At 42.7% G+C, this 18593-nt stretch overlaps 1 protein-coding gene across 6 annotated transcripts in view; it reads left to right on the forward strand.

The window, feature by feature from the left end:
- Window positions 1-18593, forward strand: part of PUM1 (pumilio RNA binding family member 1) — a 137256-nt gene that overhangs the window by 24149 nt on the left and 94514 nt on the right. For all 6 annotated transcript variants that reach the window (XM_075335960.1, XM_075335957.1, XM_075335958.1 and 3 more), the window contains exon 2: window positions 11573-11949. In XM_075335960.1, coding sequence (XP_075192075.1) covers window positions 11584-11949 — 366 coding nt within the window. In that variant the 5' untranslated portion in view covers window positions 11573-11583. The remainder of the gene's footprint in view (window positions 1-11572; window positions 11950-18593) is intronic.

Here is an 18593-nt window from a genome sequence, read left to right on the forward strand (position 1 = left end):
GCCTCGGTACAGCACCTGAGAATGGCGCTTCACAACGGAGCCGCCATTTTCAGGGGCAGCTGAGGACTGTTTTTCTCAGCGGGAGGGGCAGAGAATGCTTCAGCCTTATGCCGCTGAGAAGCACAGCCCCCAGTTGCTTGCTTGCATCGGGCTGGACAGTGAAAATACAGCGGAGCACATTTTTTTTTTTTAAAAAGAATTGTGAAAAAAGACCTGGGATCCTGTTTTGCCAGCTAAAAGCAAGCAGCCTGTAACTAGCTGCTTTTAGCTGGCAATCCAGAGTCCGGACACAACACGACTACACTGCCACTACTCTATACTACAAAATGGTGAAACTTCCTCTTCCTGAACTATCCTACATCACTTCCTGCGGATTTGTTTGCGAAATCCGCACCAAATCCGCAGGAAAAAGAGCCTGTGGGAACAGACCTGTGGATTTCTTGCGGATTTTACACCTTGCATTGACTTGCATGGGAAAAATCCGCAACAAAATCCGCAACAATAATTGACATGCTGCAGATTTTTCCGGATCAAAATCCGCGGCAAATCCGCCGCGGAAAAATCCGCAGCATGGGCACAGCATTTCCAAAATGCCATTGAAATGGCTTGGAAGTGCTGCTGCTGCAGATTTTCGGTAAATCCGCAGCGTGGGCACATAGCCTTATAGTCCGAAAAATACGGTACTTCATTATCAGGAAGCTTTATTTATTTTTCAAATGAACACCTCCTTCCCTTTGGGATTAAATAAAAGAACAGATTTATTGTATTTCTATTAACGGATGTATCTTTTTTGATATTTTTCTAAATAATTTGTCATTTTTTTGTATGTATTTTGCATAATGTCATTTCCCTTGGCTAGGTACTATTTAAATGCTTTCAAGTTGTATCCCTTGATGATCATGACTAAGAACGATTGCGTCTGAAACGAGTTGATCGGAGGAGCTTATTTTATACTACTTTTATTTTCTGAATAAATGTGAAGTTTTATTTATACTTCTGACCATTTTTTGGATGTTTTATGCCGGGTTCCGCCTTCAATTGAATGCATGCATACATGATGTACGTATAAATGCATATATGCATGCATGCTTGCACGAACGCACGCTCGCACACACAGCTCTGGCAGAAATTGAGACCACTGCAAAATTGTCAGTTTTTCTGTTTTTTTTTTTTTTTTCCCCCCTCTTTCTAGCTATATTTTTAAGTAAAATGTAAATAAACTACTGACATGTCTCCGAATTTCCAAGCAATAAATGTTGTATTTTCTGAAAATGAGAAATGGTCAAAATAACAAAAAAATTGCAGTGATGTCAGTCCTCAAATAATGAAAAGAAAAGTTCATAATCTCTCTCGCTCGCGCTCTCTCTTTCTCTTAAAAGTTAGTCTTAGTCAGAAATGTCTGAATTGCAATAAACCACTTTCTTCGTCAACTTTTTTTTTTTTTTTTCCTGGTTGAATGCCCCAGTCCTGAAGATGTTGAACACCATTTTCAAAAAGAACAAAATAACATCACTTAAAGGCATTGTCTACTAGTTGGACACCCTCTTCTCATTCTTTGTTTGCCCCTGTAAAAATAAATCAGCCTATAATCTCCTCCTTTGTGGCCGTAGTTCCAGCGATGATTAAAACTGTGTTCCTGGAGCCGATGTGACATAACATGTGGGCCCGCTACCAATCAGCTCCATCTTTCTTATTCACCTTCAGACATTTGAGCAGGAAGCCAGCACAGCGCTCACATCCTGCTGAAATGTCTGAAGGCGGGGAGACAGACGACGGGTGCTGATTGGGCGAGGTGCCCGCATGTCTTAACAATGTGCTGTATATTTTAGTCTGTGAAAGATGCTGAAAATATGCATGTGCACACTCTATATTTTACAAAGGCCTCATTAACATAGCCTTATTATGGCTCAGTTTTGTAAGGATTGTGGCAACTCTTCAGAGGTACACTGGGCTGGTACTGTATCATTGTATTTTTTTAGTCCTGTTCGATGCCTTGTATTGCAGTTGTTTTCTGTAGAAATAACTATTGGGGATATCTTCTGCATAGTGTCCACCAAACCATGGTACAGCTGCCCAAGGTGTCCTCTGACCTTTACCCCCGTGCACAGGGCCTAATGTTTGCTTGACTATAAGGCTATGTGCCCACGCTGCGGATTTGCCGCGGATTTCCCGAAAATCTGCAGCAGCGGCACTTCCAAGCCATTTCAATGGCATTTTGGAAATGCTGTGTCCATGCTGCGGATTTTTCTGCTGCGGATTTGCCGCGGATTTTGATCCGGAAAAATCTGCAGCATGTCAATTGTTTGTTGCAGTTTTGGTGCGGATTTTGGGTATAGAATGGGGAAAAAAAAAAAAAAATCCGCATCAAAATCCGCGGCAAATCCGCGGATTTTCATGCAGAAAAATCCGCAGGTACATTCTACCGTGGACACATAGCCTTAAAACCGAAAGCTTTTCATTTGTCCCATGATCGGTGTAAATAGTTTGGTCCAATTTGGGTGAATTACTTATGTGCTTTTCTGAAGGCTATAATACATGTTGTCGGCTATATAGACATGATTACCATTGAGTGGCTTCCGGATGTATTTACTGCTAGAACGTGCCTGAACATTATTACCTGTTAATTGCAATTTCATTGTCAATGTAATTGTAAACCTCAGCACCACACTCAGGCACACTATAGTATTATGACTGGCTTAGAATGCTACACAATCATGTCAATTCCTTAAGTTTTCTTAAAGTGAACCTGACAGGTACCCAGTGCACCTAAAACCATGGGTGCTTATCTCTAATCCCTGCCTAACCGTCCCGACTCCCTGTATCTGGTAGCATAGATAAAGGGATCTTTAGAAAAAGTATTTCTAAAGAACCTTTATGATATGGTAATGAGGCCAGTGACTAGTCACAAGGGCGTTTCTTCCCCTGACTAGTCTGCACTTGTAGCATGCCCTTCTGGGCATGTTAACATCCTATTCAATGCCCAGCGTCATCAGCAGGGACTCGTGTACCTGTGTCATTGCCACTACCTCAGTTGCTGGGGTTAGTGTCAGTGCACATGATCAGAAGTCCTGGCACTTCCTTTCATGTGCACTATGAAGCTAGGTGTAAGGGTATGTGCGCACGTTGCTTTTTACCTGCTTTTTTGCTGCTTTTTCTTCTGCGCTGTTTAATGCCAAAATGGATGTGTTCTTCTATTCAAGCAAAGTCTATGGGAATTTGGGTTTCTTGTTCACACTATGTTGTTCAAAATGCTGCCTTTTTGTGGCAGAACTTTGGTCAAAAACTCAGCTTTGCAGTGCAAAACCCAAATGGCAAAAACAATTGACATGTTGCTTCTTTGAAAAGCTGAGTTTTTGACCAAAGTTCTGCCACAAAAAGGCAGCATTTTGAACAACAATAGTGTGAACAAGAAACCCAAATTCCCATAGACTTGGCTTGAATAGAAGAACACATCCATTTTGGCATTAAACAGCGCAGAAGAAAAAGCAGCAAAAAAGCAGGTAAAAAGCAACGTGCGCACATACCCTTAGCGTCCTGGCTCCACAGACGTCAAGTGCGCATGACTGGAAATGACGGGACTTCTGATCATGCACACTAGGTTGACCCTAAACCCGGTGTCTGTGGCGGTGACAATATACACAGGTACGCTTGTCACTGCCGATGATGCTGGACATAGAATAGAATGTTGGTATGCCCCTGTGGGGCCCTTGCGACTAGTCCCTGCGCTCATTAGCATATCATAAAGGATCTTCAGAAATCCTTTTTCTAAAGATCTGTTTATCTATGCTAGTGTATATCGGACCGCTAGGCAGGGATTAGCAATATGCTCACAGAACTGCTCATGGTCCTGGCTGCATATTGGACCTGACAGGTACCCTTGAAGATCTGAAAGGAAACTCTTTACATGTTGTTCTGCATAGACATGGGAGCTAAGTGGCGATTTGAGCAGAGGTGGTCTTCTAAAAGTTAAACTTGGACATGAATAGTCCACCGTGAGCCATAGACATGTGATGGATGAGGTTTTGCTAGATGGCTAAATCTAAAAATTGTGATTGTGTCAGACAGCTTCCCCCATTAATCTAAGTGATAAATCATTGGATGCAGGATCTGTTTGCCTACATACTGTATATGCTGCTCTCAGATGAGATAGCGAAAACCTACTGACAGATTCCCTTAAACCCCTTCACCCCCTGGCGATTTTTCATTTTCGTTTTTCCCTCCCCTTCTTCCAAGAGCCATAACTTTTTTTTTTTTTCTTAAATCTTGCCATATGAGGTCTTGTTGTTTGTGGGAAGAGTTGTACTTTTGAATGAAACCATTAGTGTTTAGCCAAATAGTATACTGGCAACAGGGAAAACAATTCCAAGTGCGGTGGAATTGTAAAAAAAAGTGCGATTGCACAATTGTTTTGGGGTTTTTTGTTTCCTTTATCTAAGAGCGAAAATTCAGACGTTTGTCGAAAAGAATAGTGCTTTTGGTGCCGTTTTCTGAGACCCGTAACGTTCTCATTTTCGGGATCTGGGGCTCCGTGATGGCTTATTTTTTGTCTTGAGCTGACATTTTTAATTATACCATTTTTATGTAGATGCTCAGTTTTGATTGCAAGTTACTGCATTTTATTGAAGCGACCAAAAAACTTAATTTTGGCTCTTGGAAAGTTTTGTTAACGCTAGATTTTGACATGTCTACTGATTGGATCAGCAGGGACTACCACGGGCTCACCACTGGAGCCCTTGGTTACCGGGTGGGACACGACCTAGGGTGTGTGTGTATGTATATAATATAAATAATAATATATATATATCACACACTGTCCAAGGTCATGAAAGGATTAAAGGGATGGTCATCAGGTTTTTGCTCCCCCATCGGAGTATTAGGCTATGTGCGCACGTTGCGTACTAGCCCTGCAGAAATTTCTGCAGCGATCTGCAGAGCACACGTGCGCTTCAAATCGCTGCAGAAAATGTCCGTAGAGAAAAAAAAAAGCCGATTCCATGCGCTCTGCCTGCAGCTCCTGCCATAGACAGAGCAGGGGCTGCCGGCAAAGCGCACGGAAGAAGTGACATGTCACTTCTTAGAACGCAGCGCTTCGGGCAGCAGCCGAAGCGCTGCGCTCTAAGACTCCACGTGTGCACGGCCCCTGCACAATCTCCATAGACTGTGCAGGGGACGCAGGACGCATGCAGTTATGCTGCGCTACAAAGCGCAGCGTAACTGCATGTATTTACGCAACGTGCGCACATAGCCTTAGTGTGGAGTAAACGCACTGGGATGTATATACGATAAACCTGAGAAACCCGTGTTCTCAACCCGACTCTGACATGTAGGTGTTTCTGCATTCATGACATGATAATTTTCCTTCTACCATGTTGGATAACTATTTTTTTTTTTTTTTTTATCAGGGGGGGTCTGCTGATATCATAATATGAGGCAATCTTTAATGCTTGTATGCGCGCCGGCTGGATCATTGTAGCAATTCATGTCCTACCTGTTTACCTGTGTTGCTGGGTTACCAGACATGCGCAATATGGATAGTCCGCTTAAGATTTTGGTTGTTTAGGGAAAAGAAAAAAAAAATATACTTATCCATTTTTGGTTGACATTGGATCACAGGTGGGCATTATGAGTACGGTATATGTGAGTTCATTGAATTAGATGAATATACTCACCGCTGTTCTTTTACCGTTGTGCATATTCTATGATGTGTGTGGGGGATGAGTGTTATTTGAACTTGTTTTACTGACCTGGTTATTTCCGGGTTCTGATACCATGCCTCAGACAGCACTTGGGCAAAATTAACCACAGCTGGTAAGTGCTCGGCTCATGGGATAAAAGGCACTATGGTCAGTGATGGGTTCAATTACTTTTTGGCCCTTGAAGAAGCCACATTGTTTGTGGCGATACGCGTGGGGCAACAGCCCATACTCACACCGATCCTGGGAGCCTGCACCACTTCATTATGCAACCTCTAGTGGGTGGTAATATAATTTGATGATTTAACTTGGATGTTTCTGGGTGGTCAGTGGTTTGCCTTGTTTAACCATTTGACTCCGGCACATTGAAATTATAACATTTACCCTGCTGGTGGTTTGTTAGCATTTTATATGTATTTATGGTGGTGTCAGATATAGTACTATACTTTTGTGTGTGATAGGATATATGGTTTGCAGTGATAGATCACACTCATGTCCTGCACCTGAACATATATTTATTATTGAGTAATACACCTAGTATAGTCCTACTTGGGATTTTGGCGTCAGGTTCCTGATATGGAGCTATGTATTGGGGTGTTCGTTGATTTTTTGTATTTTAAATGTTTTTAATCCATTGACCTTTTCACTGTCTTGTGTGGTTATGTATGCACAAATGTTGTATCAATAAAATTACCGTTTGTTAATTGAACAAATCTTATTGGTTGATCCCTATATACAGCGACTTTTTTTTTTTTTCTTTTTTTCTTTTTTTCTCTCCTTTACTGCATTTTATTGCAGCGACCAAAAAACTTAATTTTGGCTCTTGGAAAGTTTTGTTAACGCTATGCCATATACTGATCAGATTAATTTATTTTATATTTCTCAATGTGGCGGTGCCAAATGTTTGTTTTTTTTTTTTTTTTTTTGTTTTGTTTTGTTTTATTTTCAATGGGCTGAAAAGTGGGGGGTTTTAACTTTAGTTTTTTTTTTTACTAGTGCCCCTAGGGACTCTACCATCAGATTGCGTGTGCTGATCAAGGCAATAGTGCAGCGTCAATGCTGCTTTCCTGTGAGTGTCAGCTGTTACAGAAAACACGTCATGGTAGTCAGTGGTCATGAGCTGACCCCGCGCTACCATGGCCACACCATGGGCCCGCTGTTGAGAGCGGGGAACAATGCGATCCCTGCTGTGGCCATCTAAATTGCACAGTTAGATTTTGACATGTCTACTGATTGGATCAGCAGGGATTACCACGGGCTCACCACTGGAGCCCTTGGTTACCGGGGTGGACACGACCTAGGGTGTGTGTGTATCTGTGTGTGCATGTATATAATATAAATAATTTTACATATATATAATATATATATATATATATATATATATTATATATATATTATATATATATATATATATATATATATACGTCCAAGGTCACAAAAGGGTTAAAGGGATGGTTATCAGGCTTTTGCTCCCCCATCTGAGAGCAGCATAATGTGACAGAGACCCTGATTCCAGCGATGTCACTTACTGGGCTTTTTGCTGTCATTTTTTTAACAATGGTTTCTCTGCTGCAGGTCTAGCAGTTATACAGAGCTCATAAATATGCTGGACTACCTGACAGGAGGCCAAGTAGTCCTCTAATGATCTACTGCTGATTAATCAGTGATTTTATCACAACTACACTAAGCAGCCCAGTAAGTGACACATCACTGGAGTCAGGGTCTCTACCCCTACCTAATGCTGCTTTCAGATTAGGTGGCAAAAACCTGCTGACAGATTCCCACTGTGTATGAACACCCTTGTGTAATTGGAGATGTGATTATGGTCAGAATTAACCAACCACTTTCAAACGCATGTTAAATAGTCAGTGCACCGCTGCGATCACAAATACAAAGGGAAAAAAAACATAAACATATTTGGTATTGCTACTTTTGTTAAAGTCTGTATCAAAATATAAACTTAACCTATTCTGTAAAGGGCACAATGAGTAAAAAAAACCCCTCTCAAATGGCAGAATTACAGTTTTATGGCTGCTAGAAAGGAATGGAAAATTAGGCATGTATACACCAAAATAGTATGAAAATATTGACTTGGGTGCAAAAAAGACATGTCTGAGAAGATGGCACCCTAAGGCTATGTGCGGAAGAAGTAACATGTCACTTCTTAGAACGCGTGATTCGGGCAGCAGCCGAAGCGCTGCGCTCTAAGACGCCACGTGCGCACGGCCCCTGCATAATCTCCATAGATTGTGCAGGGGATGCAGGACGCGCTACAAAGCGCAGCGTAACTGCATGTAATACGTACACGTGCGCACATAGCCTTAGAAGAATTTATTTATTTTTGGGAAGCTTCAGAATTTCTATTCACCACTAAAATAAAGAGAAATCTGTGTGTTTGCCATATTTGTACTGATCTAGAGAATCATACGGAGTATGTTTTACTGTATAGAAAACACTAAGTTACAGCAATGAGGCTGCAGGAATTTCTGGCTTGTCACCACAATCTCCCATATTCTTCTGGCCTGTGGAGTAGGGGCGTAAGACATCCAAGCATAGCCATGTTTTGCCAAAAGCGTGTGGTAAAACATCCGATGGTCCGATGGTGCATGCGGGGGTTGGATTATGAACACTTCCAAACCTTCAGGGCTCTGCTAAAAATTGAAAAGGGTATTTCATTGAAGCATTACTTTGTGTGTGCGTATATATGGCACCACATTTCTTTAAATATCTAGTTTTTCTTTTTCCAACTGAAAAAATTTCATCTCATTCAATTGAATTGTACAGATTATAGGTGATATTAAAGATGGGGGAAAAAGGTCTGATATGACTTTTATTGGTAATATATATGTGTATGATAAATATCTGGCATGTTAAAAGGGGTGTGTTGACTTTTTATATTCACCACATATGTACTTATATCTCACTGGGGGCGTTGGTGTTAACTGGTAAAGACCTTTGCAGTCAAATTATGCCAAATGCACTTGCCCTATTTGGCTTAGTGACAGTGACAAAACTGGTATTGTAAAGCAACAAAGCTAATATCCTGTGGACTACTAACACATCCAGTGAGCAGGAATCTATTAAACTGCCCCCCCGCCCCCTCCAAAGCCACTTTAGCCAAAGTGCGTCAGCTGGAGATTTATCCAAGCTTTGGATTACTGGAAACAGACGTCTACACATTGGTTCTCTATTAACCCTACTTGAAGTTAATTGACAAAAGGTACTACTTGTCAGTAGTAAAAAAAAAATAAAAAAAAAAATTGTACAATAAATATTGTTTTATTGTAATGCAAATGGAAAAGCTCTGTTCTTCTAGTGGCCAACACATTGGGATATAGTAAGCTATCTAAAATTAAAAGCGAGGTCAAATGTCAAGCTCTGTATCCTGTTAGCGACACTAAGGTCTTATTCACAAATAGCAGTATTTAGATCAGCGTCGGGTTTCAGTATTTTGAAGCTAAAACCAGTAGAGACCCTTAAACAGGGAACATGTCATGGAAAGAATTTCTTTTCTTTACATCCTACTGATGGGTGTATGACGAGTGATTTTTAGCTGTTTATATAGTAATCACTGTGTATGTTCTTGTGTGAGTGCTTATATATATTTTTTTTTTTTTTTTTTTTTTTTTTTTTTTTTTTTACCTGAATTGTGGAAGCTGTTGGTGTGTTACTGATATAGTGTCACCCACATTTACTATGTTTGGGCCACCAAATTGTTTTGCATTAGTAATCGAACAATATATTTTATCATAAGTTTAATCTAGAGGTATTGTTAGTAAAATATCTTGCTTGGTGTCAATATGCACTATTCCTTACCTGCAGGCTGTAATCTACTGAACCTGGCAGATGCAAGTACTGGAAATCCCTGTGGTTCTCCCATTCACAAACTATAGCCTATAGGCTACATGCACACGACCGTTCCGTTTTTGCTTTTTTTTAATCCGTCTGGCAACCGCAACTGTCCCGTCCGGTATATACGGTCCGTGTGACTTCCGTGTTTTTTTTTTTTTTTTCTTTTTTTGCGGTCCGCAGAGAAAAACGGAAGGAGTTGCATACAGTCCAAGGTATCTGACCAGATGCTGGTCCCCATGTAAGGTCTATGGGGAATAGACTCCAGCGCAAAGGGGTAGGAGCAAGCGCTACATACTCACTGATCATTGGCATGGCTGTCGCACTTCTCCCGCAGAAGCTTTTAGTTCTAATCGGGGCGGCTGCTCATTTCATATTTACTGCTTCCCTTCTCACCGGCGTCTGTGATTGGTTGTAGTGAGACCCCCCCGCCACTGAGTGACAGCTCTGACTGCAACCAATCACGGTGGGCGGGTCTATATTATACAGTGCAATAAATTTAATAAGTAATTTGGAAAAAAAAGGCTTGTGGTTCACCCCACAAAATTTTGATACCAACCAAGATAAAGCCTCACAGCTGCTTGCTGGTATTAAGCTGGGGAGACTCACGTTATTGGAAGCCCATCAGCCAGCCGGAATATCCGCATCTATTAGATGCACCAGTCCCAGGACTTTAACCCAGCTCATCCTGAATGCTCTGGTGCAGTGGCAAATTGGGTAATATATGTGGTTCATACCAGCTGTGAAATGTCTCCTGACATCAAGCCCTGGGATTTGTGATGTCACGGCGTATATCAGATACCCGACATCTATAGGACACAAATTTTTATGTAACCTCCCAGCCCCCCCAACACATTTCCTCTTTCACCAAAGAAAAAAACAAATCCAGGGCCGGCGTAATCCAATAAGGGGGTCCCACGATGATCCATACTCACTGTCCCAGTCAATGAAGAACAGAATGTGCCCCATTGGCTGGGAGAGCTCATGTCTGCGCTTGTCATCCCCGTCCAGCTGTGGACACATTGCAGTGCAGGCAGCTGTAGGGCTGGCGCGGGAGTGGGACAGACTGCAGGGGCACCCGACGGAAGTGCTTCCGTGTAGTTTCCAGACCCATTGACTTGCATTGAGTCACGGTCTGTTATTACAGAACAGAATAGGACATGTTCCATAATAACGGAACGGACATACGGCATCCGATCTGGTTTTTTTTTTGTAAGAATTGATGCACACGGAAGTGGTTCCATGTGCCATCAGATCCTACACAAAATAGATTTAAAAGATGGTCCTGTCAATAGGTCATCAAAAAACAGGAACTGACCAGGACAGACGGAACGGTCGTCTGAATGAGCCCATAGTCTTAAGGAGATGCTGCAAAAATTGAGACTAATGGCCCGTTCTGTGATCAGAGCTTGTAGCATGGTGAATTTGATAAATGTGATTTATTAATTGGGGCAAACAATTTCAAAAATATGAAGAAACCTGTACCCTCCCATCTTTTACCTGGGTGATCCGTTGATGTCTCCACCATGATATCCTGCTTTTGTCTACAAGCGGCCTGCACATGACCACTGTGGGCTCTCCGCAGCCTTGGTGGATGTGCTATACTGGGGCTACTAATTTGCTGCAGCCGACATGTGCTGGTGGTTTGTAGCACATTCATGTAAACAAGGCTTTCATGTCCCACTGAAATGTTGAGGGGGAAAAAGTCTGGGCATAATGTTCGGGGTTTTTTTTTTTCTTGTAATATTGGTCTGCACTGACTTATTGTACCACTTCCGCAGTGACATACATGATACATGAATTTAGAAAAATGTCTGACCTATGGACTTGCACAATATGGTGAAAAAATGCCCTTTGTGCTGAATTTGAATGTTTGTGATGTAATCCAAAATTCGATAACCCACTATAAGATCTGCAATATATGCACATAGGCAAGTTTGTTTTTATATTCATGTATTCAGCTTATTAAAAGATGCTTATTTTATTATTCATGGCGCATCATTAATTTTCATTTATTTCTCTCTTTGTAGGTGTTGGTGGAATGAGCGTTGCATGTGTCTTGAAGAGGAAAACGGTTCTCTGGCAGGACTCCTTCAGCCCCCACCTGAAACAATATACAGAAGGCACCCTTAACCACAACATGCCCGTGGTCCTGACTTCTGGACCGGTGGGCCAGCAGCAGCCACCACCGCACCCATCCCATTCTGCATTGGCTGCTGGCCCCCATGCTAGTCCGGTTGGCAGTTCTATGGGTGTGGCTGGACGCTCCCAGGATGATGCTATGGTAGATTATTTTTTCCAGAGGCAACATGGCGAGCAACTTGGGGGTGGTGGAAGTGGTGGAGGTGGTTACAATAATAGTAAGCACCGTTGGCCAACTGGAGACCATATTCATGCTGAACATCAAGTAAGCATCTCATATTTGAACAAGTCCAATTATGTTTTTATTATGGATCTTGAAATATTTATTTTGAATGTCATACTTTGTATTAAGGAGATTGCCCACTTTCTCTGGTTTCGCTTTCAATTGTGCCGAATAAAATAAGAATAAAAAGCATTCCAGTGTGCTGTTCCACAATCATCTCATGGCATTATTCATGGTCTATGGCACATGAGCGCTGCAGCCTATTAGTGGACACTGAAAAGCTGGAGCATTTACAAGGCATAAACCGTTAGCGACCATTAATAAGCTGCAGCGCTCACAAGTCATAGGCCGTTAGTGGCCATTGATAATCTGCAGCATTCACGAGCCGTAAGCAATCAGTGGCCATTGATAAGCTGCAGCATTCATGAACCATAACCAGTTAGCGACCATCGGTAAGCTGCAGTGCTCACGAGCCAAAAACAGCGGCCACTGATGAGCTACAGTGCTCACGAGCTCTAAACAATTAGCAGCCACTGATAAGCTACAGTTCTCATGAGCCATAGACAATTAGCGGGCATTGATGAGCTGCAGTATTCACAAGCCATAAACGATTAGCAGCCAATGATGAGCTATAGTGCTCACAAACCAAATATTATTAGCCATTAATGATTTGCAGCATTCAAGAGCCATAATCAATTGGCGACATTGATGAGGTGCAGCATTCACGAGCCATAAACAGCAGCCTTTGATGAGCTACAGTGCTCACGAGCCATAAACCATTACCGCCCATTGATGAGCTTCAGTGGTCATGAGCCCTTAACAATTAGCGGTCACTGATGAGCTGCAGCATTCTCTAGCCATAAACAATTAGCAACCACTGATGAGCTACAGTGCTCACGAGCCATACACAAATAGCAGCCATTAATGAGTTGCAGTGCTCACGAGCCATACACAATTAGCAGCCATTAATGAGTTGCAGTGCTCACGAGCCATACACAATTAGCAGCCATTAATGAGTTGCAGTGCTCACGAGCCATAAACAATTAGCAGCCATTCATGAGCTAGAGTGCTCACAACCATGAACAATTAGCGGGTATTGAGCTGCAGCATTCACAAGCCATTAACAGTTTAGCAGTCACCGATGAGCTACAGTGTACACGAACCATGAATAGTTTAGTGACCACTGATGAGCTACAGTGCTCACGACCCATAAACAATTAGCGGCCACTGATCTAATGATTTACAGTACTCACGGGTCATAAACAATTGGCGGCCATTAATAAGCTGCAGCATTCACAAGCCCTAGGCAATTAGTGGCCACCGATAAGCTGCAGTTCTCACGAGCCATACACAATTAGCAGCCAATGATGAGCTACAGTGCTCGCAAACCAAAACCAATTAGCAGCTATTAATGAGCTGCAGCATTCAAGGGCCATTAACGATTAGCAGCCACTGATGAGCTACAGTGCTCACGAGCCATACACAATTAGCAGCCATTAATGAGCTGCAGTGCTCATGAGCTATAAAGGTTTCAGCCATTGATGGGGTACAGTGCTCACGAGCCATAAACAATTAGCAGCCACTGATGAGCTACAGTGCTCACGAGCCATACACAATTAGCAGCCATTAATGAGCTGCAGTGCTCATGAGCTATAAAGGTTTCAGCCATTGATGGGGTACAGTGCTCACGAGCCATAAACAATTAGCAGCCACTGATGAGCTACAGTGCTCACGAGCCATACACAATTAGCAGCCATTAATGAGCTGCGGTGCTCATGAGCTATAAAGTTTTCAGCCATTGATGGGGTACAGTGCTCACGTGACATCATGGCACTATCTGTAGGGGGAAGAGGTGAAACACGCAATGCTCAGAGTGGTCGTGTAGGTATGTGTGCTTTTATTTATTTCTTTATTTATGTATCCGCATACTGTGGCAGTAAATAGGGCTTGGCCAGTAGTGGACTCTCCCTTTAAATAGCTCCCGGTCTGTTGCTTGTTTATCCTTTTGTCCCAAGCATATTTGATCCTTGGTCTTTTTGCCGTTGACCTTCAGGGATGCACACAACACCTCTTTTGAAGTGTATTTCCTAACAACTTTAGATTCATGCTACCCAAACTATTGGTCAGTGTGCTATTCCTGTTACTCGTCCTACAAATTTAGAAGAAAACTTAGCAGCTGTTATCTTTCTCCTCGTCAGTGACTCTAGTTTGTTACTGTCCAATCAGTGCGATCACTCTGACACTGCATAAGGACACCCCCTTATTGACAAATGGAATATCACCTACTTGTCAATTTATCCATACACTTCCAGGGGAAGAGAATATAAAATTGAGCGGCATCCACAAGCCATATCCCCTGACCTGATCTGGACATGGCTGGTAGAGCAGTGAATTGCTGCTTGTATTTGCAGTTTCTTTATATGTCCAAGAACCTAGACAGTCATTAAGAAATTATACAGTCATACTTTCAGAGGGGAAGGGAACAGCAAGCAGAGCATAATTATACCGACTGTTGCTTGGCAGGGGCTGGCCATGCGCCCTGATCTCCGACTGAATACAGACAAGTATTGTCGGGGAGCTGGCTGCTACTAGAGTTTGAGAACATGCCACACCCCCTGATTTGTGACGTGCCCTCCCAGAAGGGAGGGGGGGGAGGACACCGAAGAGTAGCTCCACCGTGACATTGAATTGCAGGTTATCTTAATAGTTAATGAAGTTATGGCCATTAAAAAAAAAAAATATTCCATCTCCCTGGAGTTCCCCTTTAAAGGGGTTGTCTCTCAAACTACATTTCAGTCAATAGATTTTGGAATGAGTTCTACAATTGGATGGTAGCATCCCTGCCTTCGATGTGGGCTCAAATGCCAAGCCCACCTCTTTCCCTGCACATGATTGCTGATTTCGTTAGTCATCATGTGCCTTTTAACACCTGTGGGTGGATCAAACCACCTCCCGCAGCTCTTAAACTGTTAAATGTCAGTCTCTGACAGCGGCATTCACGCATCAGCAGGCGGGTGTGTTATTATATATGCTCATCATCGCTCCTGTGACATGCTTGCGGTGTGCCGATGGGTTGCCATGACAGCTGGGGGTCTACTGATGACTTCTGTGCCTGTCATTACAATCCTCCTGTAAAAGGCAGGCCGTAGCTGGCTGTCATAGGAGATCGTGATTTTAGCTGATGCACTGCTATGTACAGAACAAGTGATCGGACGATTGCAGCTTCAAGTCCTCTGAGGGGACTATTAAATACGGTAAAAGGTGTTTAAAAAAAAAAAAATAATTTAAAAGCCAACAATGTAACGAGAATGAAAAATAAACTCCAGAAATTTGGGGGTTTTTTGGCCCGCGCAATATTGCAATAAAATGCAGAGATGATCAGAACATCGTATCTATGCCAAAATGGTATCTGTAAAAATGTCTGCTCAAATAAGCCTTCACCCAGCCCCACATCCCAGAAAATGAATATGTTATGGGTCTCGGAAAATGGTGATTCAAGTAAATAATTTTTCTTAAAAATTTGGAACTTTTTTTTTCACCACCTAAAAAAGAAACAACAAAAATCTATACGTTTGATATCTGACCTGGAGAATCATATTGCCAGATCAGTTTTATCATATTGTGAACATGGTAAAAAAAAAAAAATGCATCCATACTCTTATTATAGTTATATAAAACTTTTATTATGCAGACAGCATTAATTGGTGTCTGCAGCTCTGATGTTTAAATCAGTCACTTCCCCTATCTATTCTTACTGTGTGCTATTACACAAGTTCCATCATGCACTGCTGTGCCCTGTGATCCCACACTTAGGACGCCCTCCCCAGACCCCAGGTTACTGAGGTATGAATGGCCTCACAGACCAGGCCACTTACGTCACTGGAGTTCCCTCTAGCAAGGTCCCGCAGTCATGACTGCGAGGCCTAGGTGCAGGGAACCCCGGTGACTTCACAAGGTGAACAGAATTCATGCCGGCGGATCTGCGGGAAACCCCAGTGATCCACTGGCGTGAGCTCTATTCACCATGTGATGACCCTGGGGTTGCCTGCAGTGGGTCCCACGGTAAAGACCGCGAGATGAGACAATGGCTGCCAGACACCCCAGTGACGTCAACAAAGCACATAAATGCACAAACAAAAGCAACATGGGCATTACACATGTGTTTTCCTGCGTGTTTCACTGACTCCGTTGAAGTCAATTTGTGAAAAAAAAAAAAGTAGAAATAATTGACATGCTGCTTTTTTCAGCAACAAAAACTGCAAGGAAAAAAACAGCATGTGCACAGCAAGTCAGGATTCTCATAGACTTTGCTGGGATGCTTTTTCCTTGCATTTATTGCTTAAAAAAAGAAAGGAAAAAAGCAATGTGAGCACAAGGCTTAAAGGACACATAGTCACCCAAGTGTCACATCAGAGCGTTCCAAACTTTACATCAGCGTGGTCTGCATGCTACACGACCTGCAATGGTACCTGACCACACCACCAGGCACAGGCATCATCATCATCTTGCTGGATGAGGGACCAGTGAGCCTTAGTGCTGTTCACTGATGAAAGTCAATTACACTCGTCGATGATGGTCATAATTTGTGCTGTAAGAGACACCAAGGAGAGCGCTATCCCTCAGCCACTGCTGTCACCAGACGAGCCTTTGGTGGTGGTGTTAGTCTGTACAGGTGTGTCTAGTCAATACAGAACTGCCCTGCATATTGTGAATGGTACAGTGACAGCCCCTACTACATGAATAATATCATTAATCCAGTCATTGTGCCTCTGCATGACAACACCAGCCTAGTTTCATCTTCATAGACAACAATGCTACAGCTCATCAAAGTCGCATTATTAGGGAACGTCTGCTGGTGACTGGGGTACCTCACAGAATGGCCTAGACTTTCTCCAGACCTGAATCCCATAAAAAAACCTATGGCATCAGTTGTGTCAGCTTGTAGAAGCTTGTAACCCTGTACCCCAGACCCCCAATGACGTTAAGGTCGCCCTTCTACAAGAGTGGGATGCCATGCCTCAGCAGAAAATAAGCTGGATTTGATGCTCAAGGCGACATAAGTTATTGAGACATTGACATTTTTGGGTGGGGATGGTCGGTTTGTTTCAATAAATTGTTTGAGGTAAACATACCACCATTGCATGCTTCTAACTTATATGCTCTACTGTCATGATAAAATATCACTGTGGCGTGAACATTTTACATAAATTTCACCTGAAAGTCAAGATATCCCTAACTTTTTGTGAGCAGTATATGATTCTCCGTACAGAAACTTTGTTTTTGTTTTTATAAAAAAAAAACCTAAACATCCTATTGTGGAACTTATTTCAAGATTTAACCATTAAAGCGCACCAATCACCAGGATTTTCCTATGTAACCTAAAGCCAGTGGCACCATCATGCTGATTCTATACATACCTTCAGTTGCCAGTTAGGATGTAATGTTTTAGAAACACAAGCAAGTAAAGTTTGTAAAATGAGCAGCCTTTTGATTCGCAACAGCTGCCGATTAATAGCCAGGGTGGGTTTTCATAGTGATTCCCTCCCACCTGTCTGTTGTTCTCCCTTAAGTGGCTGGAAGGACCTTTGCTGATGTCATACTCATGTGACCAGAAGGGGTGGGACCTCAGTCAACAGTAAAATAATGTTGCTTCCTGGTATCAACTATGTTGGCTGAGGCCCCGTCCCTTCTGGTCCCATGGCTATGACATCAGCAAAGGTCCTTCTAGCCACTTAATAAAATGCTTCAATAACAGAATTAGCATATATAACAGGGGAAGGAACATCAGGCAGGGGGGCGGGAAACACTGAAAACCCACCCCAGCTATTAGCTGATCGACAGCTGCTGCCAATGAAAAAGCTGCTCACTTTACAAACTTTACTTGTGTTTCAAAACCTATACATCCTAGCTGACAACTAAAGGTATGTATAGAATCAGCATGATAATGCCAGAATAGTTCTGGCTTTAGGTTATATGGGAAAATCCTGGTGATTGGTGCACTTTAAAATGTACTTTGTTTGTGGGACAACCCCTTTAAGGCAATATCCCTAAAGGTCTACAATGAAATATCTGTGCTGTTGGCTAACATATTTAGAAGGTTCTCACTATAGACATGAAGGGTAATTTGACAGAAGATTCATGCTGTGCCAACCACAGGTGACACAAATCTGAGACTAGTTGCTCTGATTGCAGATGTACAGGTTTTTTACTCTTAGGCTATGTGTGCGCTCTGCGCTGCACCTAAAAGGTGCGCTTCAGAGCGCAGCCGAAAAGCTCCGTTCTGAAGCGCATGGTGCCGGCGAGAACGTGCGCTCTGCCTGCAGCTCCAGCCATAGACAGAGCAGGAGCTGCCGGCAAAGCGCACGGAAGAAGTGACATGTCACTTCTTAAAACGCAGCGATTCAGGCAGCAGCCGAATCGCTGCGTTCTAATATGCCACGTGCGCACGGCCCCTGCACAATCTCCATAGACTGTGCAGGGGACGCAGGACGCATGCAGTTACACTGCGCTACAAAGCACAGCGTAACTGCATGAATTACACACACGTGCACACATAGCCTAAGGCTTTGTGCACATGCTGCAGTTTTGGTGCAGAAGCTCACAGGTACCTGCCTGTTGGACCAGCAGTCAGAGATAATGACCCAGCTCTCTTTTCTAAGTATGTTTTCTCTAAAAAAAAAAATAAA

Source organism: Anomaloglossus baeobatrachus, chromosome 2 (assembly GCF_048569485.1).
Source record: "Anomaloglossus baeobatrachus isolate aAnoBae1 chromosome 2, aAnoBae1.hap1, whole genome shotgun sequence".
Lineage (NCBI taxonomy): Eukaryota > Metazoa > Chordata > Amphibia > Anura > Aromobatidae > Anomaloglossus > Anomaloglossus baeobatrachus.